This window comes from Scyliorhinus torazame, chromosome 1 (genome assembly GCF_047496885.1).
Source record: "Scyliorhinus torazame isolate Kashiwa2021f chromosome 1, sScyTor2.1, whole genome shotgun sequence".
Taxonomy (NCBI): Eukaryota; Metazoa; Chordata; class Chondrichthyes; order Carcharhiniformes; family Scyliorhinidae; genus Scyliorhinus; species Scyliorhinus torazame.
In genome coordinates this window covers 289,534,608-289,560,578 of record NC_092707.1, presented here as the reverse complement: position 1 = coordinate 289,560,578, position 25,971 = coordinate 289,534,608, and the positions used below count along the sequence as shown (strand labels likewise).

The 25,971-nt window shown below is 44.8% G+C and overlaps 1 protein-coding gene across 5 annotated transcripts in view; it reads left to right on the top strand.

Annotated features, from left to right (window-relative positions):
• Positions 1 to 1,088: 1,088 nt before the first annotated feature.
• The window catches only part of ehbp1 (EH domain binding protein 1), a 569,586-nt gene continuing 544,703 nt past the window's right edge, over positions 1,089 to 25,971 (top strand). For 3 of the 5 annotated variants that reach the window (XM_072507229.1, XM_072507216.1, XM_072507208.1), the window contains exons 1-2: positions 1,089 to 1,409; positions 3,179 to 3,545. In XM_072507229.1, coding sequence (XP_072363330.1) covers positions 3,442 to 3,545 — 104 coding nt within the window. In that variant the 5' untranslated portion in view covers positions 1,089 to 1,409; positions 3,179 to 3,441. The remainder of the gene's footprint in view (positions 1,410 to 3,178; positions 3,546 to 25,971) is intronic. The other 2 variants (XM_072507228.1, XM_072507225.1) reach the window with 1 other exon arrangement.

The window sequence follows — 25,971 nt, the reverse complement described above, 5'->3', positions numbered from 1 at the left end:
TTGTGGGGGTCACATAGTTCTGTCTAGTGTTTGCTGTTTATGCTCCTCGACACGCAAGTAGTCCTGTGTTGTAATTTCACCAGGTTAATGATGAATTTTTACGCATGCCTGGTACTGCTGCTAGCATGCCCTCCTGCAACCTTCATTGAATGGAGGTTGATCTCCTGGCTTGATGGTAATGGTAGAGTGGGGGATATGCCCGGCCATGTGGTTACAGGTAGTTTTGACAAGATAATCCAGACTGATTAGCACTGTGGCTTCACAGTGCCAGGGTCCCAGGCTTGATTCCCTGCTGGGTCACTGTCTGTGCGGAGTTTGCACGTTCCCCTTGTGTCTGCGTGCGTGGGTTTCCTCCGGATGCTCTGGTTTCCTCCCACTGTCCAAAGACTTGCAGGTTAGGTGTATTGGCCGTGATAAATTGCCCTTAGGGACCAAAAAAGGTTAGGACGGGTTATTGGGTTACGGGGATAGGGTGGAAGTGAGGCCTTAAATGGGTCGGTGCAGACCCGATGGGCCAAATGGCCTCCTTCTGCACTGTATGTTCTAAGTACTCGAAACGTCAACTCCATTCTCTCTTCACAGATGCTGTCAGATTTGATGAGATTGTTCAGCATTTTCTGTTTTTGTTTTTAGATTCCAGCATCCACAGTAATTTCCTTCCATTTAGGTTACAGATTGTGGTTGAGTATAATTCTGCTTCTGATGTCCCACATTCCTTATGGATGCCCAGCCGAGTTTCTAGATCTGTTTGAAATCTATCCTATTTAACACAGTCGTCATACCACATATGATGGAGGGATCCGCAATGTGAAGACAGGGTCTTGTCTTCACAAGGCGGTCACTCCCACCCTTGGACATAAGCATCTGCGGCAGGCAGATTAGCGAGTATGGGCTCAAATGTTCTCCCCTCATCTGTGTCCCTCCTCCCTTTCTCAATCATTCTGCCTCGAACGTGAAAACCGGAAGTGTACAGAAGTCCAGCCCTTTCCGCTGATGACGTGTTCTCTTCCGGTGATGGCCAATGGGCTGCGGGCGTTGATTGTTGTGGGCGGGGTGTGTTGCCGAGCGACCGCCAGCAGGTTAGGCTGAGAGTGGCAGCAGGTTGGGTTGAGAGCGCTCCGCGCCGCCCCCTCCGCCTGCCCGTCCGTCACTCAGTCTGCGGCCGCCGTCCCGGTCCCAATAGCCAGTCCCGGCTTCCAATCCCGGCCCGGGCTGTGTTGTGAGGATGGAGGCGGCTGCGACCATTGTGCCTGGGGACTGAGGCCGCGCTGATTCACCGAGTACCGGCCCGGGGGAGGTGGGCTTCATCAGCTGCATTGAACCCAGGGTAGTCGGTGGGAGCAGCAGCCCGGGCCCGGGGCCTCGGATCAGGGGGAGTTTTAAAGAGAAAGAGCCCCTGTGAGGGGGAGGTGAGTGAGGAGGAAGGCGGCGCTGTTTTGGGGGGTGGGGGGAAGAGGGTGTCTGGTTTGGGGGGGAGAGAGGGGTCTATTTTTGGGGTTGGGGAGAGGGGTCTATTTTGGGGGTTGGGGAGAGGGGTCTATTTTGGGGGAGAGAGAGGGGCCTGTTTTGGGGAGAGGGAGGGGTCGGCTTTGGAAAGGGGAGAGGGAGGGTTCTGTTTGGGGAAGGGGAGAGGGAGAGATCTTTTTGGGGAAGGGGAGAGGGAGGGATCTTTTTAGGGAAGGGGAGAAGGAGGGATCTTTTGGGGAAGGGAAGAGGGAGGGATCTTTTGAGGGAGGGATCTGTTTTGGGAAGGGGACAGCGTGGGATCTGTTTTGGGGTGGGAGACAACGAGGTCTGTTTTGGGGGGGGTGGGGGAGAGCAGGGTCTGTTTTGGAGGGTTGGGGAGAGCAGGGTCTGTTTTGGAGGGTTGGGGAGAGCCGGGTCTGTTTTGGAGGGTTGGGGAGAGCTGGGTCTGTTTTGGGAGGGTGGGGGAGAGGGGCCTGTTTTTGGGAGTGGGGGGGGGGGGGGGGGAGTGTCTGTTTTGGGAGGAAGGGGGCTTCTGTTTTGGCCCCCGAGGGGAGGTGTGGGAGAGTGGGATCCTTTTGGGGGAGCAGGAGAGAGGGATCTGTTTTGGGGAAAGGGGGATCTGTTTTGCAGGGAAGGGGAAGAGGGGGATCTGTTTTGGGGGTGGGAGAAAGGGGGCTTGTTTTTGGGAGAGGGTGGTCGGTTTTTGAGGGTGGGGAGAGGGGGCCTGTTTCTGGAGGTGGGGGAGAGGGGGCCTGTTTTGGGGAGAGGGGAAAGAGTTCCTGCTTTGGGGAGGGAGAGAAGGGGGCTGCTTTGGGGAGAGGGGAAAGAGTTTCTGGATTTGGGGTGAGGGGGAGTTTCTCTATTTGGGGTGATGGGGGTCTGTGGGGGCTGCCAGTTTGTGAGCTAAATGTCTTGCAGGTTTTGTGCAGTGATAAAGGGGTTTATTTGCATGTGTTATGTTGGCCATGTGTTAATGTACTGGGTTATGTTGGCCATGGTCTAATTGTGTTTTCTTTCTTTAATAATGTGTTAATTGTAATCCTTTGCTGTGTAAACCTCTCTAGCGGTTAGGTGCATATACAAAAAATAAAAAGTTAGTGGATGAGTTTTACAGAGAAACGTGTAAGCGTTACCGACTTGGTGAAACCCAGATATTTCTCAATGTTATATATTATGCATAAATGTTTAGATTTAATTTCTTGATGTAGAAAGTTGACGATAAATAACACATGCCCAAATCCTGAGATTGAGCTATCCCAAGTTGCATTTAGAAAGTATAAAAGGAAAATAGTTTTTAATGATCGGTTTAGGGTGGCACACACTGCTGCCTTACAGTGCCAGGGACCCGGGTTCCATTCTGACCTTGGGTGACTCTGTGTGGAGTTTGCAGGTTATCTCCGTGTCTGCATGGATTTCCACCGGGTGCTATGGTTTCCTTCCACAGTCCAAAGTTGTGCAGGTTAAGTGGGGTTATGGGGACAGGTTGGGGAATGGGCCTGAGTAGGGTGCTCCTTCAGAGGGAAGGTGCAGACTCGATGAACCAAATGGCGGCCTCCTGCACCATATGGATTTTATGTTTAAATATTTTGGATAAGTTTTTCTGTTAGTTTCTTTTGTTGTTTGCCAGTATTTTTTGCCAGCAGAATAGTTATATGTAAATTATCCTGGTTGCATTTTTACTTTAAACCGCTATCCATGCCTCTGTTTCCAGGCCTGATGATTCAACATCATTTAACCCCCAGCGGAATGAATTGACAGCTACTTCCTGCCACAGTCATGCAGGTTACCGGAGTACTTTACAATCCACATTGGAATGTGTCATCCTATTTGTGATTTTTCTCTTAAATGAACAACGAGAAAGAAATGTTATCGCTCGTAAAGAATCTACTCTCGTGGTTCTGATTTACAGACTTGGAAAATCTCAGTTGTGTTTGATACCTGAACTCATCTGCCCCAAAACAAATTCTAATAATCATGGCTTCAGTTTGGAAACGACTGCAACGTGTTGGGAAGCATGCATCCAAGTTCCAGTTTGTGGCTTCATACCAAGAATTAATGGTAGAGTGCACAAAGAAATGGTAAGTATAATAAATTTATTGTTGTATTCGATTGTAAGTGGTACTGTTGGCGTGCTGCCATCCCATTCCTGCCACTAACGATGTGATTTATTCTTTGCAAAGACCAGCTCACACGATGGGAATTGGGCGGGTCTGAGAAACCTCCGATGTTCAGCCTAACTTTTATTTTATTAAAATTGTAAATCGGGTTCATATTATTAATAGATTGGCAATGTTCATCTTCCAGCTTTAGGAATGCTCTGGATTTGATTTCCTTTTGTGATCAGGTTTCTAGATAAGCTTTTTACTGATAGAGAATGGAATTGGACTTTTCAGCTCACAGATTGTCATTTATTTGCCATTCTATATTAGCAACACCATTGTCATTTATCACTAATATATACTGCACCTTGATACTCCTTGTGCCATTATCTCAGGAGTCAACATCTTTTGGTACTATCAGTCACCCGAGATTGAGGACAAGATTAATACCAAGACCAATGATACAATAATGATATGCAGAATTAATGGAACGTGGGTGATTTTGCAGCAGTGAATAGTTCAGGCAGCGTTCATGGCATATTTTAAAAGTGAGCAACCATTTGAAATAGAGGAACATATAGGATCATTGGGAGAGAGCTAGGGTTAAGTTTTGTTTTACAGTAGCAAAGGATTGCAAATATCTGCAGCTCTGTACAGTTGGAGAGACAATATTGTGTTTAATGTTATTTAATTCCCTCCATCTCATTTATGTACTACACATTCTTTTTGAAGGTCATTCTGCTCTTTGTAGAACAGCCAGTGGCCTCTCCAGGGGCTAGACATCTTATCTAGGTACTAGTAATTTGAAAAAGAGGATAGATAAGTCCGGTAGACATGTTGATGAGTAAACCATAACATGCTGCACAAAGTAGTAAAGAGCACATTAAACAGGCTCTACGTTGATTTAAAATCAGGTGTTCTAATGAGATCAGCAGATGATGGGAAAACTGGGGGAATTCAAAATGTACTGTGCTTACCTCAGTAGCTGGGGAGCATGTTCACCATTGAGGGAATGTTTCAGGCCAACTCCTTCAGGTCTGTGGCAGGTCCAGACCTGGATTTGTGGATGAGTGCATGTCTGAGCTGTAAGTGTGTGGATCAATTGATTGATCAACTGTTAATAGCAAGAGTAAAAGAAATGACCACTGCTGTGTGGAAATGTGAGTAGATTGGTGGAAGTCATGTTGTGTTCAGACAGATGATCAATGTTTCACTGTACCACCACATTGTGGGAGCTTATTAAAACATTTCCTGTATTATGATGGTTTCAATGAATGTTCCAGTGTTCTGGAATAATGACACTAACCTGATTACGATGCATGTGTGTCATAAATTAATCTGGTCCAGTCTGACGTGAAATCTGGAACTTCTGTTACAGCCATATTTATATTGAGTGTTGGAATTAAGAAAATTGAAAGTTAATATATAATGATCCTTGGCTTATTTAAAAATACTTTGTAGATATAATATTTAGTGCAGTTTTAAATCAATATTGCTCAAGAAAACTTGCACTGAGAAGGATATCCTGTTTTATAGTGTACTTGTTCATTTATTTGTATACTTTCAGATTAATACTAAGATTAAATCCAGAACAGAAACATTTAAAGTAAATGGTTTTCCAAATGCTTTGCACTGTATTGTCACTGTATCTAGGTATGTGTCTGTCATTGGAAAAAGGTTATTGCTGCTTTTGGCACATTCAGATCCCAGATGACCATAGGCAGCTTTGGGGCCAGTTTAGCTCACTTGGCTAGATAGCTGGTTTGTGATGCAGAGCAAGGCCAGCAGCACGGATTCAATCCACGTACTGGCTGAGGTTCTCCATGAAGGCTCACTTTCCTAAGGTGTGGTGATCCTCGGGTTAAATCACCACCAGTCAGCTCTTCCCCCTCAAAGGGCAAAGTAGCCTATGGCCATCTGGGACTATGGCGACTTTACTTTTTACCTTATTCAGATCCCATAGTGAACGGAGGCACAGATTAGTACAAGACTAACTTTAATTGCTTAGAATGTTTGTGTGCTCTCTTTTGTTCTAATAGGCCCACGGGAGCAATAATATTATTTTGAATGTGAGCACATATCCGTACACTATGAAGTACAATATATAGTTGTGCATTGGTATGGAAATGTTCCATTTAAACTACAAAAATGACATTCAAGTGGTTTACTATTGGATTGGGTTGGATTTGTTTATTGTCAAGATACAGTGAAAGGTAATTTTCTGCGTGCAGCTCAAACAAATCATTTAGTACATGAAAAGAAAATACGTAATAAGACAACACAAGGTACACAATGTAAATACATAGACACAGGCATCGGGTGAACGTACAGGAGTGTAGTATTAATCAGATCAGTCCATAAGAGGGTAGTTTAGGAGTCTGGTAACAGCGGGGAAGAAGCTGATTTTGAATCTGTTTGTGCGCGTTCTCAGACTTTTGTATCTCCTGCCCGATTGGCAGAAGTTGGAAGAGTGAGTAAGCTGGGTGGAAGGGGTCTTTGATTATGCTGCCCGCTTTCCCCAGGCAGAGGGAGGTGGATGGGAGGCAGGTTTGTGTGATGGACTGGGCGGTGTCCATGACTCTCTGAAGATTCTTGCGGTCTTGGGCCGAGCAGTTGCCATACCAGGCTGTGATGCAGTCAGAGAGGATGCTTTCTATGGTGCACCAGTAAAAGTTGGTAAGAGTCAATGTGGACATGCCGAGTTTCCTGAGGAAGTATTGGCGTGTTGTGCTTTCTTGGTCGTAGCGTCGACGTGGGTGGACCAGGTCAGATTTTTGGTGATGTGCGCACCTAGGAGTTTGAAGCTGTTAACCATCTCCACCTCGGCCCTGTTGATGCAGACGGGTGTATACAATACTTTGCTTCCTGAAGTCAATGACCAGCTCTTAAGTTTTGCTGACATTGAGGGAGGGATTGTTGGCGTTACACCACTCCACTAGGTTGGGAAACAGATTGGGAAACAGATTTTGGAAAGGTGCAGAAGTCATAGGGTACTAGTCATGGGCGACTTTAACTTCCCAAATATTGAGTGGAAACTCTTTAGATCAAATAGTTTGGATGGGGTGGTGTTTGTGCAGTGTGTCCAGGAAGCTTTTCTAACACAGTATGTAGATTGTCCGACCAGAGGAGGGGCAATATTGGATTTAGTACTGGGTAATGAACCAGGGCAAGTGATAGATTTGTTAGTGGGGGAGCATTTTGGAGATAGTGACCACAATTCTGTGACTTTCACTTTAGTAATGGAGAGGGATAGGTACGTGCAACAGGGCAAGGTTTACAATTGGGGGAAGGGTAAATACGATGTTGTCAGACAAGAATTGAAGTGCATAAGTTGGGAACATAGGCTGGCAGGGAAGGACACAAGTGAAATGTGGAACTTGTTCAAGGAACAGGTGCTACGTGTCCTTGATAGGTATGTCCCTGTCAGGCAGGGAAGAGATGGTCGAGTGAGGGAACCATGGTTGACAAGAGAGGTTGAATGTCTTGTTAAGAGAAAAAAGGTGACTTATGTAAGGCTGAGGAAACCAGGTTCAGACAGGGCATTGGAGGGATACAAGATAGCCAGGAGGGAACTAAAGAAAGGGATTAGGAGAGCTAAGAGAGGGCATGAACAATCTTTGGCGGGTAGGATCAAGGAAAACCCCAAGGCCTTTTACACATATGTGAGAAATATGAGAATGACTAGAGCGAGGGTAGGTCCGATCAAGGACAGTAGCGGGAGATTGTGTATTGAGTCTGAAGAGATAGGAGAGGTCTTGAATGAGTACTTTTCTTCTGTATTTACAAATGAGAGGGGCGATATTGTTGGAGAGGACAGTGTGAAACAGATTGGTAAGCTCGAGGAAATACTTGTTAGGAAGGAAGATGTGTTGGGCATTTTGAAAAACTTGAGGATAGACAAGTCCCCCGGGCCTGACGGGATATATCCAAGGATTCTATGGGAAGCAAGAGATGAAATTGCAGAGCCGTTGGCAATTATCTTTTCGTCCTCACTGTCAACAGGGGTGGTACCAGGGGATTGGAGAGTGGCGAATGTCGTGCCCCTGTTCAAAAAAGGAACTAGGGATAACCCTGGGAATTATAGGCCAGTTAGTCTTACTTCGGTGGTAGGCAAAGTAATGGAAAGGGTACTGAAGGATAGGATTTCTGAGCATCTGGAAAGACACTGCTTGATTAGGGATAGTCAGCACGGATTTGTGAGGGGTAGGTCTTGCCTTACAAATCTTATTGAATTCTTTGAGGAGGTGACCAAGCATGTGGATGAAGGTAAAGCAGTGGATGTAGTGTACATGGATTTTAGTAAGGCATTTGATAAAGTTCCCCATGGTAGGCTTCTGCACAAAGTAAGGAGGTATGGGATAGTGGGAAATTTGGCCAGTTGGATAACGAACTGGCTAACCGATAGAAGTCAGAGAGTGGTGGTGGATGGCAAATATTCAGCCTGGATCCCAGTTACCAGTGGTGTACCGCAGGGATCAGTTCTGGGTCCTCTGCTGTTTGTGATTTTCATTAATGACTTGGATGAGGGAGTTGAAGGTTGGGTCAGTAAATTTGCAGACGATACGAAGATTGGTGGAGTTGTGGATAGTAAGGAGGGCTGTTGTCGGCTGCAAAGAGACATAGATAGGATGCAGAGCTGGGCTGAGAAGTGGCAGATGGAGTTTAACCCTGAAAAGTGTGAGGTTGTCCATTTTGGAAGGACAAATATGAATGCGGAATACAGGGTTAACGGTAGAGTTCTTGGCATTGTGGAGGAGCAGAGAGACCTTGGGGTCTATGTTCATACATCTTTGAAAGTTGCCACTCAAGTGGATAGAGCTGTGAAGAAGGCCTATGGTGTGCTCGCGTTCGTTAACAGAGGGATTGAATTTAAGAGCCGTGAGGTGATGATGCAGCTGTACAAAACTTTGGTAAGGCCACATTTGGAGTACTGTGTACAGTTCTGGTCGCCTCATTTTAGGAAGGATGTGGAAGCTCTGGAAAAGGTGCAAAGAAGATTTACCAGGATGTTGCCTGGAATGGAGAGTAGGTCTTACGAGGAAAGGTTGAGGGTGCTAGGCCTTTTCTCATTAGAGCGGAGAAGGATGAGGGGCGACTTGATAGAGGTTTATAAGATGATCAGGGGAATAGATAGAGTAGACAGTCAGAGACTTTTCCCCCAGGTGGAACACACCATTACAAGGGGACATAAATTTAAGGTGGAAGATATAGGAGGGATATCAGAGGTAGGTTCTTTACCCAGAGAGTAGTGGGGGCATGGAATGCACTGCCTGTGGAAGTAGTTGAGTCGGAAACATTAGGGACCTTCAAGCAGCTGTTGGATAGGAACATGGATTACGGGAAAATGATATAGTGTAGATTTATTTGTTCTTAAGGGCAGCACGGTAGCATTGTGGATAGCACAATTGCTTCACAGATCCATGGTCCCAGGTTCGATTCCGGCTTGGGTCATTGTCTGTGCGGAGTCTGCACGTCCTCCCCGTGTCTGCGTGGGTTTCCTCCGGGTGCTCCGGTTTCCTCCCACAGTCCAAAGATGTGTGGGTTAGGTGAATTGGCCAATGATAAATTGCCCTTAATGTCCAAATTGCCCTTGGTGTTGGGTGGAGGTGTTGAGTTTGGGTAGGGTGCTCTTTCCAAGAGCTGGTGCAGACTCAAAGGGCCGAATGGCCTCCTTCTGCACTGTAAATTCAATGATAATCTATGATTAATCTAGGACAAAGGTTCGGCACAACATTGTGGGCCGAAGGGCCTGTTCTGTGCTGTATTTTCTATGTTCTATGTTCTATAGGTTCTCTATATCCCTCCTGCATTCTGATTCGTCGTTGTTTGAGACCCGACCCACTACAGTTGTGTTGTCAGCAAACTTGTTGATGGAGTTGGAGCCAAATTTTGTCATGCAGTCGTGTGTGGAGAGGGAGTATAGTTGGGGGCTGAGTACACAGCCTTGCGGGACCCTGATATTGAGGACTATCGTGGAGGAGGTGTTGTTATTTATTCTTACTAATTGTGGTCTACGGGTTAGAAAGTCGAGGATCCAGTTGCAGAGTGAGGAGCCAAGGCCTAGGTTTTGGAGCTTTGATATGAGCTTGGCTGGGATTATGGTGTTGAAGGCGGAGCTATAGTCAATAAATAGGAGTCTGTTGTAGGAGTCCTTGTTGTCGAGATGCTCCAGGGATGAGTGTAGGACAAGGGAGATGGCGTCAGCTGTGGACTGGTTGCAGCGGTATGCAAATTGCGGTGGAACAAGGCATTCTGGGAGTATGGAGTTGATGTGCCTCATGACCAACCTCTCGAAGCACTTCATAATGATCAATGTCAAGGCCACCGATGCCTAGTCATCTTAATATCAAGAGTGAAAGTCTTAAGTTTGATATTGGCCATCTATACTTGTATTATATTTTTGAACATTTCTTGTGGAGATTTTTATTGTACTCATTGGAAAGTTTTGCTGTCCAGATCCATATCATACCACTCAAAACATTTCACATCAGAATGCTAATTTGCAAGTTTTAAAATTAGTCCTGTTGACTGGAAGAGAAGTATTTACTGATAAATAGTTACAAAGAATAGCAAATCCCCTCACGATTACAAGATATTTTACCTGATCAGGCAAGTCCAATATGTTTAATAATGAAAGCAAAGTTAAATGAATGTGTAACAGCCATCTAAATTCTAGAGAGAAGAGCTTTAAAATTACTTCAAGATGTTTTCTTCTCTTAAAACACACGGATTTTTATGAAATTATTTTGACCAATATCTGCCAATTCACTTCATATGAATGTGGAACAATGTTCTCTGTTAAAAATAAACAACAAAGTATTCTGCAGTTGATTACCAGGAACATACATGGCAGTGAAGATGCCACCATGAATAAAGATGAGGCAGTTTGCAGAGTAATATTCAGCCAGTACTAAATTGTATAACCAGTGACCACTTCAGCTTGGCAGCCTGAAATAAGAGCCATGTATATCTTTCTGAATGTTTGAGGCACTCTGCTGAGTAGCCATCATATGGAAGGTCAAAATACAAATTGACTTATCTTCTATAATAGTGCGGAATTATATTTGAGGAAAATATGTGTAGACATTTTAGTTGAAACAATTGTTTAAGATTTGCGATCGCTTTATAATGAGAATGGTATATGAAATACAGTGAGGTTTACTGCCTCTTCAGCTGGAGACTTTGGTCCCCCTCACTTTGTTATTAACATGCTAACTGTTAATGACATAATTTGCAAGCACCAGGCTAGCTTCTGGATGTACTAACGCCCAGTTATACTTCAAACTTCACTGCCTTCACCACTGATTTGCAATAATATTTCATCTGCCATGTGTCCACCTATTCCACTGTGTGCCTATCATAGAATCATAGATTTTACAGTGCAGAAAGGAGGCCATTCGGCCCATTGAGTCTGCACTGGCTGTTGGAAAGAGCACCCAACTTAAGCCCACGCCTCTACCCTATCCCCTTAACCCAACCTAACCTTTTTTTTTGGACACTTAGGGCAATTTCGCATGGCCAATCCATCTAACCTGCACATCTTTGGACTGTGGGAGGAAACCAGAGCACCGGAGGAAACCCACGCAGACACGGGAAGAACATGCAGACTCCGCATGGACAGTGACCCAAGCCAGGAATCGAACCTGGTGCTGTGGAGCAACAGTGCTAACCACTGTGCTACAATAACCATGCTGTCCTCTTAAAAGTATATTACTATATTCCTTCGTTTTCACTTTACTATATGCACTTTGAAATTGTGTCCTATGCCTCCAACTCCAAGTCATTTAGATGGATCAAAAATACCAGTGGACCTAGTGCTGGGAAACTCCATCTGCAACTGCTTCATCAATGACCTCCCTTCCGTCATAAGGCCAGAAGTGGGGATGTTTGCGCAATTAATGTTCAACACCATTCGCCACTCCTCAGATAATGAAGCAGTCCATTACAAAATGCAGCAAGACCTGGATAATATCCAGGCTTGGGCTGACAAGTGGCAAGTTACATTCACGCCACACAAGTGCCAGGCAATGACCATCTCCTACAAGAGGAGAAACCTATTCTCCTACTAGGAGAAACACAGGAGTGCAGCATCAGCGAGCCTGTGGAACATATTCTCAGGAGAAGAGCAGTCATTGAGACTGTGGAGGGAAGTCAGAGGCTAGATTTTCGAAAACCTTAGGAGGGAGACTTTGTTATGATGAGATTGTGAAACTCCGGGCATTGACATTCGGGTGGGTTACTGGGATCTCTCTTGGTCATTTATGGTTCATTGTGGTGTGTTTAGCCACAATTTGCTTGTAATTTCATATTCACCTTGTTAATTCTGACTGTTGGCGTGTAAGATAGGCATTGTAAATTGTGTTACTTTTCTAACTTTGTATAGTATAGGCTGTTTATTTAAAACAGTGGAATTTTTGTGACTTTATTCTGAGTAAGTACATGGGATCTCAAACTTTGCCTACTTTCAACAATAAGTTACTGGTCCTTAACAAGATTGTAACACCATAACAGGTAAGGATTGATAGGCTGTGTTTTTTTCTTGGTGGGGGTTCTGGGGGAATCAAAGGAGTAACTTTATAGAAGTCTTTGAAATTCTGAAAGGTTTTGATAGACTGGATACAGAGAGAATGGTTCCTCTTGAGGGGACGATCATAACTAAAGGCCAACAATATAAGATAGTCACCAAGAATTCCAGCAGGGAATTCCGAAGGAGCATCTTTACCCAAAGAGTGGTGAGAATGGGGAACTCACTATCACAGGGAGTGGTTGAAGTGAATGGGATGGGTGCATCTAAGCAGAAGCTAGAAAAGGATATGAGGGAGAGGGAATAGGGGATTACAGTGGTAGACTTGGATGAGGAAAGATGGGAGATGGCTCGATTGGCACATAAACACTGACATAAACTGGTTGGGCCGAATGGCCTGTTTCTGTACCGTATGCTATGTGATCCAATGAAATGACGTGATCCCAAGTCAGGTACAGTCCCAAACGCAGAAAAGCAGCAGCCTTGTGCTCAAGGTGCATGGCTACTAAGACCGGATTGATATTACTCAAACTCATTTCATACAACCCTTTTATAGGCAGGATGTTAGCCAGGAACATTGACTAGTTTTGCATTTATGTATATCATTTAAGTAGTGAATCTTCCTGGGCACCATAGCACATGAGAAGTCAAAACTTTGGGTAGAATTGGGTTAGAGCGCCTGGAGATTTACCTGGACTTATTTTAAAGTCATAGATCCTGGCTATTTTTATATTTCTATTATTTCCTATCTTGGCATTTATAATAGAAAGTACCTGAGTAAATGTGACACCCAGTAATTAGACCATCTTGCCAGTGGTTACTCTATATTACCCCATGGGGAGGGTATAATTATAGTGACAGGTTTACAGAGCAAGATATCATTATAACTGTGAGTATAGGAATTTATAAGGGAAAAGGTGATGGGAAGTTTTAAGATACCTAATGATATTTCTCAGCCAGAGTTCGGTGAAGCTGCCATGATTACCATTTTTGAAATTGATATGCTTTATCCTAAAAGTTTAGTATGGTTGTATTAATATTTACAGGAAGTACTCGAGACCTTTTGTTCCCCAAAGTGGTTGAGTTTTCATTGAAATGAATGGAAATCATAATGGAATTTCTTCCTTCTTAACTAGAAATGTTTGAAAGTACAATACTAAAAAAAAGTTTTTGTGTTTCTCCTATCCAATTCTCGAAAGTGCTTAATGAATAACGCCCATGAATTGTAGAACCCCTCCATCCTTCCCCTCAGTTCAAATTTGACCTTTTCAAGCATCAAGAATTCCAACAGGTCCCCCCGCCACACCAGGGCACAAGGTGGAGAGGTTGATCAACGAGGTGAAGGCTACAACATCTGTCTCAGTGTCCGTTTCCAATCCCGGCTGATCTGACACTCTGAATATGGCCCCCCGAGGGCTCGGGTCCAGTTTCACGTGCACCACTTTAGAGATTACCCTAAACCCCTCCTTCCAGTAATCCTCCAGCTTTGGACAGGACCAAAACATATGAATGATTTGCGGGTCCCCCCCCGCAACGCTCACACACATCTTCTACCACCTCAAAGAGCCAGCTCATCCTCGCCCTTGTAAGGTGCGCTCGATACACCACCTTCAGCTACATCAGCCCCGACCTCGCACACAAAGTGGAGGCGTTCACACTCCCTCGTGACTTAATTTAGATACATGTTGTTATATCATGAGTTCTAGTAAGGAGGGTCTTGTGAATTATGAACTAAAATCTTAAACTTACATTGGTATGAGGGGAGAACTGGCTATGGTTAATTGGGTAAATAGACTAATAGGTATGGTAAATGAACAGTGGGAGTCATTTAAAGAAACAATTCAACATGGTCAACAAAAATACATTGATTTGAAAAACAAAACCCCATCATGAAAGACCCATCTGTGGATCACTCAGGAAATTAAGGATCGTATTAGATTAAAAGGCGACACTTGCAATGTTGCAAAAACGGTAACAAGTCTGAGGATTGGGAGTATTTTAGAAATCAGCAGAAGGCCACCAAAAATTGATAAAAAAGCAAACACACATGAGGGGTTTTGTATCTGCAAGAAGGGGAAGTCCACACCGAGTTGAATGAAACAATCATTTATACCAAAAGCCCTGGATACACGACACTTGGCGCTGCTCAACCAAATGAGAGACCGGCTGGCTTTTTACCGGAAGTGCTCAAATCGTCCTGCCCTCTTGGTGGAGAAACACATATTCCCCCAAGGATTAAGGGAATACGGGATCCCTGACGCCGTCAGTACAATATTGATACAGGTTATGACATCCCTCCCCCACCCATAAGTACGAAGGACCCTCCACTGGCTGCAGATGCGGGGGAGGATGAGAAACAGAAGGAGAGGAGAATTGATGGACTCACTATGGCTCCGGTGGAACGTCATGTGTCCGGTGCACTTGGTGCGATGGCGATATCGTGCTGGGGAACGGTGCTTTCTATTGGAGTGGGCAGCACAATTGCTTCACAGCTCCAGGGTCCCAGGTTCGATTCCGGCTTGGGTCTGTGCGGAGTCTGCACATCCTCCCCGTGTGTGCGTGGGTTTCCTCCGGGTGCTCCGGTTTCCTCCCACAGTCCAAAGATGTGCAGGTTAGGTGGATTGGCCATGATAAATTGCCCTTAGTGTCTAAAATTGCCCTTAGTGTTGGGTGGGGTTACTGGGCTATGGGGATAGGGTGGAGGTGTTGACCTTGGGTAGGGTGCTCTTTCCAAGAGCTGGTGCAAACTCGATGGGCCGAATGGCCTCCTGTACTGTAAATTCTATGATAAGAGAGCCGCATTAAGACAGTAACAGAAGGCAAGTGTGCAGCAGAGTCTCTCTCTGAGGCCGAGAATGCATGCGTGTCCATTTTGGAATCGGAAGCGGGTATGTCCTGCGGATACATAGCAAGACCGTGGCACCAGAGGCCTGTTGGACTACCTAACCAGATGCACGTGGGTGGGGAGCTAGTCAGGAACTGGACCAATGGGGGGCCTGCATGACCGAAGGTGATCCAAATGGCACCGGCCTTGCTGGTTGCCAACCTGAACCCAGTAGGAGACCAGACCAGTTTAGTGGAGAACCGTCCCCAAGAGCCAGCGGGCACCAATGGCAAAATTCTGGACAAAGATGGCATCCCCTGGAGAACACCATGGGGTGGATGTCCCTGCTGCTCTTGAGCCGGGCATACCTTTGCCCGGATACCTGGGTACAATAAACTCAGGTGGGTACGGAGCCGCTGGCACATGAGCAACTCTGCCGGGGCCACACCCATCACTGCGTGTGGCGTGGTTCGATAGGCGAACAAAAACCAAGCCAATCTTGTGTCTATTGAGCCCGACTTTGGGGATGCCATGTGTGGAGAAAAAGGTGCAGTTTGTCGAAAGTAGTGTGAGAGGTGATCGTCGTCACCTGGTGGACCTCCAACCACTTCGAATGAGCATCCACCAGTAGAAGAAACATGGAACCCATGAAGTGACCAGCAAATTCACCGTGAACTAGGGACAGCATGGCCATTCCCAGGGATGAAGTGGTGTGGCGGCAGGGAGCGTCTGCTGCTCCTGGCAGATGGGGCATTGCTGAGCCACCCATTCGATGTCAGAATCGAGCCCTGGCCACCAAACGTAGCTCCTCGCCAACATCTTCATTTTAGACACTTATGCATGTCAGTTATGTGGGTCCTTCAATGAGCCCCTGGCCTTTTGCTGGGGTCACAACTCGCGTGACCCACAGGAGAATACTGTCCTCCACTGAGCTCAGACATCCTGGAGGAGAAAGTTTGTCGGGCAACTGTTGATGCTGCCCACCCTCAACCAAGACTAAGTGCCATACCTTGGCGAGGATGGGCCCATTCGCGGATGCGGGACCCAGTGACAGGCAGGGTGTCCATGAAGTTCAATATGGCCGTGAGGGGGAGGCGAGGCCTCAGTTGGTCGGGGCAAGTGGCTCGGCGTGTCCGCATCTGCTGTGTTGGTCCTTGGCTGATGCTCAAAAGAGTTACTTGTATGCAGCCAGTAGTAGTGCCCGGTGCTGGATGTGCACCAATGGAATGGACGGGATTGATTTGTCCTCACGAGAGGCTTATGATCTATAATGATATTAAAGTGGCGACCGTATACATACTGGTGGAATTTCCTTACCTCAAACGCCACCGTCAGAGCCTCTTTTGCTCGGCCACGGTCAGTGTTCAGGACGTAAAAATGATCGGCTGTTCTCTATCGACCACGTCCGATGAGCCATAATGGCCCAAATACTGTAAGGGGATGCATCATGGGTGATGACCAAAGGCTTGCTCGAGTCGCAGTGTGTTAACACACTGGAGGATGACGAATGGCTTTTCATGCGCCGGAAAGCTGCCTCCTGGCTCGCACCCAGACCAGGCCCTATTGCTTCTTTAAGAGCAGATGCAGAGGGGCCAGCAAGGTCGCAAAGTTCATGTCAAGCTTCCCATAATAATTCACCAGGCCGAGAAACAAATGGAGCTTCATCATAGCAGGGGGTCAACTGAATGGCACGTACCCTTTCTGCCACTGGATGCAATTTGGCGCGGTCCACCCGGTACCATAAGTAGAATACCTCTTTGGCATAGAACACGCACTTTGCCCGACACAGGCGGACTCCAAAAGTCGTTGCAGCACTGCCTCGGAGAAGGCTGTCCAGAACCCAACAAGCCTGGGGCAGGCCCAGAAATGTGGGTGTGGGCAGCCGGGCCTCCCAGGCACTGTTCACCTTTGTCCTCAACCTCCGGGAAGAACCTGCTCATTCGGGTTCCGGTTAGGTGCGTTTGTGCACCACGTTCAGCTGCATGAAGCTTAGCATTGCACATGAGAAGGTGGAGTTAGACCTGCTCAATGCTTCGCTCCAGAGTCCCCACCCTATTTCCATCCCTAGCTCTTCCTCCCATTTTTCCTATGTCTCGTCTAGTGGGGAGTGCATCCTTTCTAATAGTCATCCGTACAGGTACCCACAGTTTCCCATTCCCAGACTGTCCGCGTCCAGTAGCTCCTCTAACATTGTGCTTCTCGGGTCTGTGGGTAAGCTGTCATCTCCTTGCAGAGTAAGTTTTTGACCTGTAGATGTCGGAGTTCATTTCCGTTTGGTAGTTCCAGTCTCTCCGTCAGTTCCGCTAGGGTTACTAGTCTGTCCTCAGTGTAAAAGTCTCTAATCGTCAGTGTCCCCCTGTCCTGTCTCCACCTCTTAAAGGTGGCGACAAGCATGGCTGGTGTGAACCAATGGTTGCCGCAGGTGGGGCCCATGATAAATATTTTGGTCTGAACGAAGTGTTGCCTCATCTGGTTCCAAGTTCTCAGGGTAGCTACGACCACTGGGCTTGTCGAGTGTTTTGTTGCCGTGGCGAGAGCCCGGAGGGATGTTCTGTACAGGGGGTCTCCTCCGTCCTCACCCATTCCATGTCTGGCTCCTTCACCCATCCCCTCACTGTTTTTGCCGTGGCTGCCCAGTGATAGTATTGTAGGTTCGGGAGGGCCAGGACCCCCCATGTTTCTTCTTCCTTGTAGGACTTTAAGGGGGATTCTTCCCCCCCTGTCCCCACACACAAATGGCATAATCATCTTGTCTATTGAGTTGAAAGCGGCCTTGAGGGTGTAGAACGATATGGACCTGAACAGGAAGAAGAACCTGGGCACTACGTTCATCTTGGTCGTCTGTACCCGCCCCGCCAGGGAGAGCGGGAGTGTGTCCCATTTCTGTAGGTCCTTTTTTACTTCCTCTGCCAGAACGGGAGTGTGTCCCATCTCTGTAGGTCCTTTTTTGTTTCCTCCGACAGGCTGGTCAGGTTCCACTTGTGGATCCATATCCAGTCATGGGCATTCTACATCCCCAGGTAGTGGAATTTGTTTTGGGCTTGTAAAATGGTAGCCCCTCCAGATCTGCCCCTCCCCCTCTGGGGTTCACCGGGAATATTTTGCTTTTGTCCAGGTTGAGCTTGTAGCCCAAGAAGGCTCCGAACTCTCCCAGGAACTTCATGATTCCTTTCATGCTGTTTTGTGAGTCCAAAATGTAGAGGAGCAGGTCATCTGCATAAAGCGAGACTCTGTGCTTTCTGCCTCCTCTTCGGATTCCCTTCCAGCCACTCTCGGGCTGATTGCCAGCAGCTCGATTGCCAGGGTGAGCAAGAGTGGGGACAGCGGGCATCCCTGCCTTGTGCCTCTATGCAGCTGGAAGTATTCAGAGCTGGTGGTGTTGGTCCGAACGCTCGCCTTGGGTGCGTTGTACAGGAGTTTGCCCCATGAGGTGAACCCTGTCCCTAGCCCAAACCGCTCTAGTACCTCAATGAAGTATTTCCACTCGACTCTGTCAAAGGCCTTTTCTGCGTCCAGGGAGACAATCACCTCTGCTGTTCTGAGTGTATTGTTACTCTCTTCCCACTCTGAAGCAGTTCACTATTCTTCATCTTTTTGTCTTCCATCTAATCTTTCCCTTTCATCCTAGACTTCTCTTTACAGCCATCCATTAAATGCGCCTAAATCTTTGGTTCTTCCTACTTTGCCCGCATTCCTCTAGGGAGTGAAATTCTTTCTGCAAATAATTCAGTCTCTGGCATTTCTGCTCCGATGTTCCTTGATCAAGGCTTTCCCACATCTGTGGTCATTAAGGCTCTAACTATAGTATCTACATTTCCTGTGTCACTCACTTCCACCCACTTCGCATAGCAACGACAACATTTTCACCATCCTCACCATTCATCAAACGTTTCTCCACATCCTCCAGTTCTTGTTCAACAATCAATAAGGTGCTCTTGCTAACAAGTATATCTTTCTCTTCCCCCTATCTGCTCTCTGGAAGCACTCTTCTCTCAGGAATACCCTTGTTCTCTGATGTCACCATTTCTGCTTTGTCTTTCTCTGTTAACCTCCCATGCAATCATAGCAACATGTCTCAGTTGTCTCTTCTCGTGCCATTGTCCAGGATTGCAACACTTATGCGAGACAATGATTTCTATGTTCTTTCTCCAATCTACTCTATTCTCTGCACACAACGCAATCTCCTCGACACTGGGGAGACCAAATGTTGGCGAGTGACTGTTTTGCCAATCATTCCAACTTTGGTCTTCAAGCATGATCATGAATTCCCTTTAGCTTACACTTCTAACTTGCCCTCCCATTCCGACCTTTCAGTTTTCACCTCTTGCTCTGTTCCACCCAAAGAAAATATCAGGAATAGTTCACCTTTCACCTTGGCAGCTCTCTGACTTAACCAGTTTCACAGTCTTCCTCTCTCCTGCTTATTTATTCTAAGGACCTTTTATTTTGAAGCTGTTTAACCCGTATCTTTTTTTATCTTTTGTCTTTTTCTTCACTTCCCAACTTGGATGCTTTTACCACCCTGTTTATTTCTCTGTCGTTTCACAAATTGTGGTGTAAATCAGATTTTTTTTTAACCCTTTTCAAATTTTGGAATAGCCTGTGTGCAAATTGTCATGCCACCTTTATGAAAGGAGTCAGGATACATAACTGTAATTTCTACCTGTTCTTCTTCAACCTATGACCTTTATCTTGTTTGTGATTGCAACAGTATCTGTTCTGGCTTCCAGTCCCGATGAGCCAACATTCAAAAAATAAACTAACCTTTTCTCTTAAGGTGCTGGATGATTTGTGCATTTCCAGTATTTTCTGTTTCTACTTAATTGAAATGAAAATTGCTTATTGTCACAAGTAGGCTTCAAATGAAGTTACTGTGAAAGCCCCTAGTCGCCACATTCCGGCGCCTGTTCGGGGAGGCTGGTACGGGAATTGAACCGTGCTGCTGGCCTGCCTTGGTCTGCTTTCAAAGCCAGCGATTTAGCCCTGTGCTAAACCAGCCCCTTCCAACCATTCCAACCATTGCAATTTTTAAAATGGCTTGCCATTCCTCAATCCATCTAGTTAGAGTGTCCAAATTCCGCAACAGTTTTGGCAAAGCTAGTAGAAGTCGAAGAGATGACTGATTTCATTGCAAAGCACTTCAGTGTTGGCAAAACCATTTCTAGAGTGTAATGATCTTTTCCAGCTGTTGATATGAGGTTAAGGTGCTTCCATTCATTCCACTGTGTCAAATATGGTTGTGCAACAGCAATGGATCAAAGAATGATCAACCTTCAAACAAGAATATAATTGTTTTTATAAAAAAAAAATACATGATCATTATTCCAAGTCATTGTTAGAAAACATGGCTCGCTTTTGAAACCTTTATTTTCAAGTATATTTTAAATTTGGCCTCATACTTTAACTAATGTTTTACACATGTCACATGCAATACTTGTTTAAATTTTTTAAATTCCAATTGTAATTTTCTTCCAAATACTCTTTCGTTTGAGGCTAATTCCACTCAAGCCATAGTATGAGAAGTATCTTGTGTAAAATTGAAGATTATTGCAGTAAATTGTTTGGACATTTTCCCACGCCATTAAACAGATCACAGGATATTGGCTCAAATCATGAAATATAACTTTATGCTGTCTAGACAGTGAAGATTCAGGGTGGAGGGAGACATTGATGTTGGAGGAGAGAGAAACAAGGGTGTACTGCTGACTGAAAGAAAAAGCTGAAACTAGCAAAGGAAATGAAACAAAATGGGGGGGAAAGTTTAGGGTCATGGGAAGCACTTCTGAGGTTCGTCTTTTTACTTCAATGGAGGATTATTCCTCACCATGGTTTTACAGGACTGTCACCCATGTCTGCCATATTTCCCGCACTTCTGCTCTCATTCCTTCCCCTCCCTCAGAATGATAGGGTTTCCCTTGTCCTTCCATCCCACCCACGATTTCCATGACCTTGAGCATGGTGCCACCACCAAACACATCTTTCTCTCCCCTTCCCTCCCAGTATCTGAAGGGACCATTCCCTCCATGACACCCTGGTCCATTCCTCAGTCACACTGTCTCTTCCCACAGCACCTTTCTGTGCAAACATAGGGGATGGAGCACCTGCCCTTTTACCTCCTTTTTCCTCACCTTTTTGGTGAAGCAACAATTTATTTATACTTTCAACCTAGTCTGCTATATTCACAGCTCACAATGTGGTCTCCTGTACATTGGGAAGACCAAAAGCAGATTAGGTGGCCATTTTGTGAAATGCCTCCGTTCAGCTGCAAGCATGATCCTGAACTTCCATTTGCCCGTCATTTTAATTCCTCACCTTGTTCTGAGGAACACCACCTCACTTTTGATTAGATACTTTACAGCATTCTGGACACAACAGTGTCCAGTTATGTTATGTTCAGTTATGTTCAGTAATTTCAGGCCATAAACTCCACCCGTCTCCCCATCTCTCACTTGAGTTGCCTTCGGAAGCTTCTGATGATCAAATAACAGGACAAAATACCAGGCACTGAGGTACTCATCCAAGCTGGCTAGTTGGGAACCAGTGATGGGCGAATGGGAATTGGTGAGGATAAGGACAAAAGCAACAGAGTTTTGGCTCTATGGAGGGTGGAGCAAGAGGGGCAAGCCAGGAGTGTGTTGTAATAATCAAATCTAGAGAGAACAAAAGCATGATTTGAGGGTTTTAGCAGCAAATGAGCTGAGACAGGAGCACACTTGAGCGATGTTACGCAGGTGGAAGTCGGTAGTCTTAGTGGTATCCCGTACATTAAGTTGGAAGCTTATCTCTGAATCGGATGACACCAAAGTTACAAATAATCCGGTTTAGCCTCAGATAGTTACTAGAGGGAGCCATGGCATTGGTAGCTGGTGGGGGTGGGGGATGGGGTGGGAGAGTTTAGATTGGAGACTGAAGGCAATGTCTTTGATCTTCCCAGTGTTCAATTGGAGAACATTTTTGCTCATTCAGTACTAGATGTCTGACAAGTTAGTGATAGTGCAGGGACTAAAAGATGGCGGTGAAGTGCAGCTGGGTGTTATCACATTGTGGAAACTCGTGCTGTTTTTGGATGGTGTTGCTGGAGGGGCATAGGAGGGAGCCTGGTGTTGCTGAAGGGATATAGGAGACACCAGAAGTTATGTTGAAAATTCTAGGAAATACATTTTTCCAGATAATTCCACAATTAGTTTTAACCTGAACTATAAAGTCTGGCAGTTTGATGTCATCACTCTTCAGAGTGAAGAGGAGTGGCCAATCACATGGTTCTCAGACTGAACAACGTGAAACAGAAGTTGAGAAATAGTTAACATTTCATATCTATCATCAGGAAAAGCTACTGTCTTGAAGTATTAACTCTGCTTCTCTCTTAATAGATGCTCCCTGACCTGAGTGTTTCCACCAAATTTCCAGCATTTGTAGTAGATTTAGATATACTGTCACGTGTAGCGAGGTACAGTGAAAAGTATTGTTCTGTGTACAGTCCGGGCAGATTGTTCTGTACATGAACATGTGATAAATACACAATGTAAATACACCGACATCGGGTGAGCATACGGAGTGTAGTGCTACAACAGTAGAGAAGATGCGTGAAGAGTTCAGTTCAGTCCATAAGAGGGTCATTCAGGAGTCCAGTAACAGCGGGGAAGAAGCTTTTAAAAAAAATCTGTTTGTGTGTGTTCTCTTCTGCCTGATGGAAGAGGTTGGAAGAAACAATTACCCAGGTGGGAGGGGTCTTTGATTATGCTGCTCACTTTCCCAAGGCAGCGGGAGTATTTTGTTTGCAGAATATAGAGTTGTAAGTTATCACAGAAACTGCAGTCAATTTAAAGGAACTGCCTTTTTTCACTGAACCTGAGCAACAGTAAAGTGCTTGGAGCAAAGTAATACTTGTCACCCTCCACTGCTCCTACACTGTCACTGTCTGAGAGAAATCATTGAGCTTGATTTCCTTTCCTGATTGAATTTTGCTTGAATTCCTAGCTTTTTAAACTTGTCAAATATTTTCTGGGTATATCATTGTGGAGTTTTCACACCAATGGGGTATAACTTCCTCAAGAAAGTCTAACTGGTAAGTCAGGGATCTCCCCCCTTCTGAGTGTGCTGGCCATTGCTAAGTTATTGTATGTGTAAACCGCATGTTTATTTCCAATAATTCCTTAATTCTACTAGTTATTCATGTAATATCAATGGATCGTGCATCAGTTATTACTGAAATAGATGGGCAGGCTCAGATTTTTCACCTGTTTTGAATGAGGATTATGTTGGCTTTTTCCATTCCAGCAGAATTCTCCATTGCTCTGTATTGTGAGATTAGGTAGGCAAGTCAGGGCCTTTCATGCGTCGTTGCAGACCCAATGGGCTGAAGGGCTTCTTCTGCACTGTGATTTTCATTGACCATCAGCAGTTTGTAAATTGCAATCTGCATCTTACTCAATGCCATTGGAATAAATACTGTCCACCCCGGGGACTTGATTGTTTGGTACCATTTGAGGATCTTTCTCATTGACACTAATTTGACGTCACTGAGCTTGAAGGATATGCTATGGTGCTGTCTTTAGTAATCGTTTGTGTGTGCTAACTAGTTCATGTCCATACTCCTTTTCAACTGCATCTTTACTTTTGTGACTCATGCTTCTTTCCTGATGGACCTCTTGCAGTGAAGGCTTATTGCAGAACTGGAAATCAGATGTAGGAGAAGCCTCGAGGTGGCATGAGCTGAAATTGGAGACTGGCAGCAATTGGCCCTGGGGCTAAGAAGCAATGACAGTAACTGGGGCTAAGAAGCAATGACAGTAACTGGGCCTGGACTCATGGGAAAGGACATGTGAGTGAAACTTCACCAGATCACTCAGAAATCAACAGCGAGGAAATGGTTCTGAGACCATGGATTTAGAGTGGTTGAAGGAGCACCTGTCTCTGAAGTTCTGTGCAGCTTTAGCAGACATACTGCTTGAATGTATTTAGAGAGTCGTTACTGATTCTGAGATTGTTTACTGTGTTTGATGTAGAAGCAATTTTAAGTGTGTAGATATTTGGAAATTAAAAAAATATTTTTGACATTTTCAAAAATCGTCAGAGTTTCTAGCAAGCTTTAAAAACTCATTTCAAAAACAATGTACTTTGAAGTTTACTGGCCAGGACTATATCAGTGACTCATGCTTTATCAAAAGTAATTTGATTGTCTTGCTACTTTCATCACCAACATCAATCTGTAACTTACAGAATAAGAAAGTAGAATGAGATAACTGCCCACGTTTGAAGTAGTGGCGAGGGAGCTGTCCAGAACCTGGATCATTTCAGTTAATGTTTTATTCTCTGTTGTTTGTTCAAATCAATGCTGTTTGGTTTTGATAAATTTTTCTAATTAAACCAAAATGTAACATTAGTCTGATTATTTGAATAAAACTAGAGAGAAGTATATACTGTAGGTTTTCCCCATAGGCCACTGCTGTTTCTGATGTACTTGAATGACTTGAACTTGGAGATGGAGCACAATTTCAAAGTTTGCAGATGACATGAAACTGAACTGTAGTAGCCAGTATGGATCGTAACCTAGTTCAGATCATAGGCAGACTTTTGAAATGGACAGACAAGTGGCAGATAAAATTCAATACAGGGAAGTGTAGGAAGAATGAGGTGAGATATTATAAACAAAATGGTACAATTTATAGAAGGTATGGGACCAGCGAGTCCTGGGGTTTTATATATACATAACGCTTTGATGTTGCAGCATTCATTGTGAAAGCTGTTAAAGAATATGGAATCCTTGACTTTATAAATAGAGATATATAGTACAAAATCAAGAAACTGATCCCAATCCTATATAAAAGTTGGTTATACCTTAGCAGGAGTATTTGTTTTTAATTTAACGTACCCAATTTATTTTTTCCAATTAAGGGGCAATTCAGTGTGGCCAATCCACCTACCCTGCACATCTTTGTGTTGTGGGGGCCAAACCCATGCAAATATGGGAGAATATGCAAACTCCACACGGACAGTAACCCAGGGCCGGGATCGAAACTGGGACCTCAGCGTCGTGAGGCAGCAGTGCTAACCACTGCACCACCGTGCTGCCCTCCTTAGCAGTAGTATTATGGCAAATTATGGGCACCGCACTTTAGTAAGCGTCTCAAGAGGGTGCAGATGAGATTTACGAAAATGGTACCAAAAATGAGAGACTTCAGTCACGTGGGGACTAAATAAGCAGGGCCTGTTAACGGGAAATTTAATAGAGGTACTCAACAGTTTTGCTGAGTAAATAAGGAGTAACTGTTTCCAGTGGCAGAAGGGTCGATAACCAAAGGACACAGATGCTTTCCAAAACAACCAGCGGTGACGTGAACATTTTTGATACATGTTGTATCTGGGGTGTGTTGCCTGGAAGGGTGATGGAAGCAAATTCAGTACTAATTTTCTGTATAGAATTGGCTAAATACTTGTAATGGGAAAAAAGTTGAGAAACAGGACTAATTGATTAGAACTAGCATAGCTATGAGGGGCTGAATGGCAACTTTCAATGCTATGCCAATCTGATTCAATGAAATGCTAGCTTTTCACTTAAATCATCGATTTAAAATTTAAATTGCAATATTTTACTTGAATTTGTAAGAATTTGCGGTAATTTTGTATGGCGGTTATTGGAATTTTACCAGAAAATTTGATAAACTACTTTATGAATGATTAACAACAGGGGCCTGGAGCTTCTGCTTGATTGTGCAGTTTTTAAGGGTGCAATTTAGCTGATATCAGCATCGCAAAAGGTAGCAGAATTTTCTGTAGTTTCTGCAATCTTTTGTGCTAATTGTAAAAACATGCCTTGGGAAGCTGGCCACCATATTGGCCAAGCCTCCAATGTGAGTAGGCCACCGTTTAGATTTTCTGCTAATTATGTACTTTTGCAGACCTTCAAAGAGACTTTAAAAATGAAGTTTGTTCTTTTGGATAGAAGATACTAATTTCAAAATGTTTAAATGTGCTTTTTGTTTTAATTCCAAAAACTGACAAATGTATCCCAATATAACTAAATTAGTATAACATTTTTTGAAATGGAGTACTCTCCA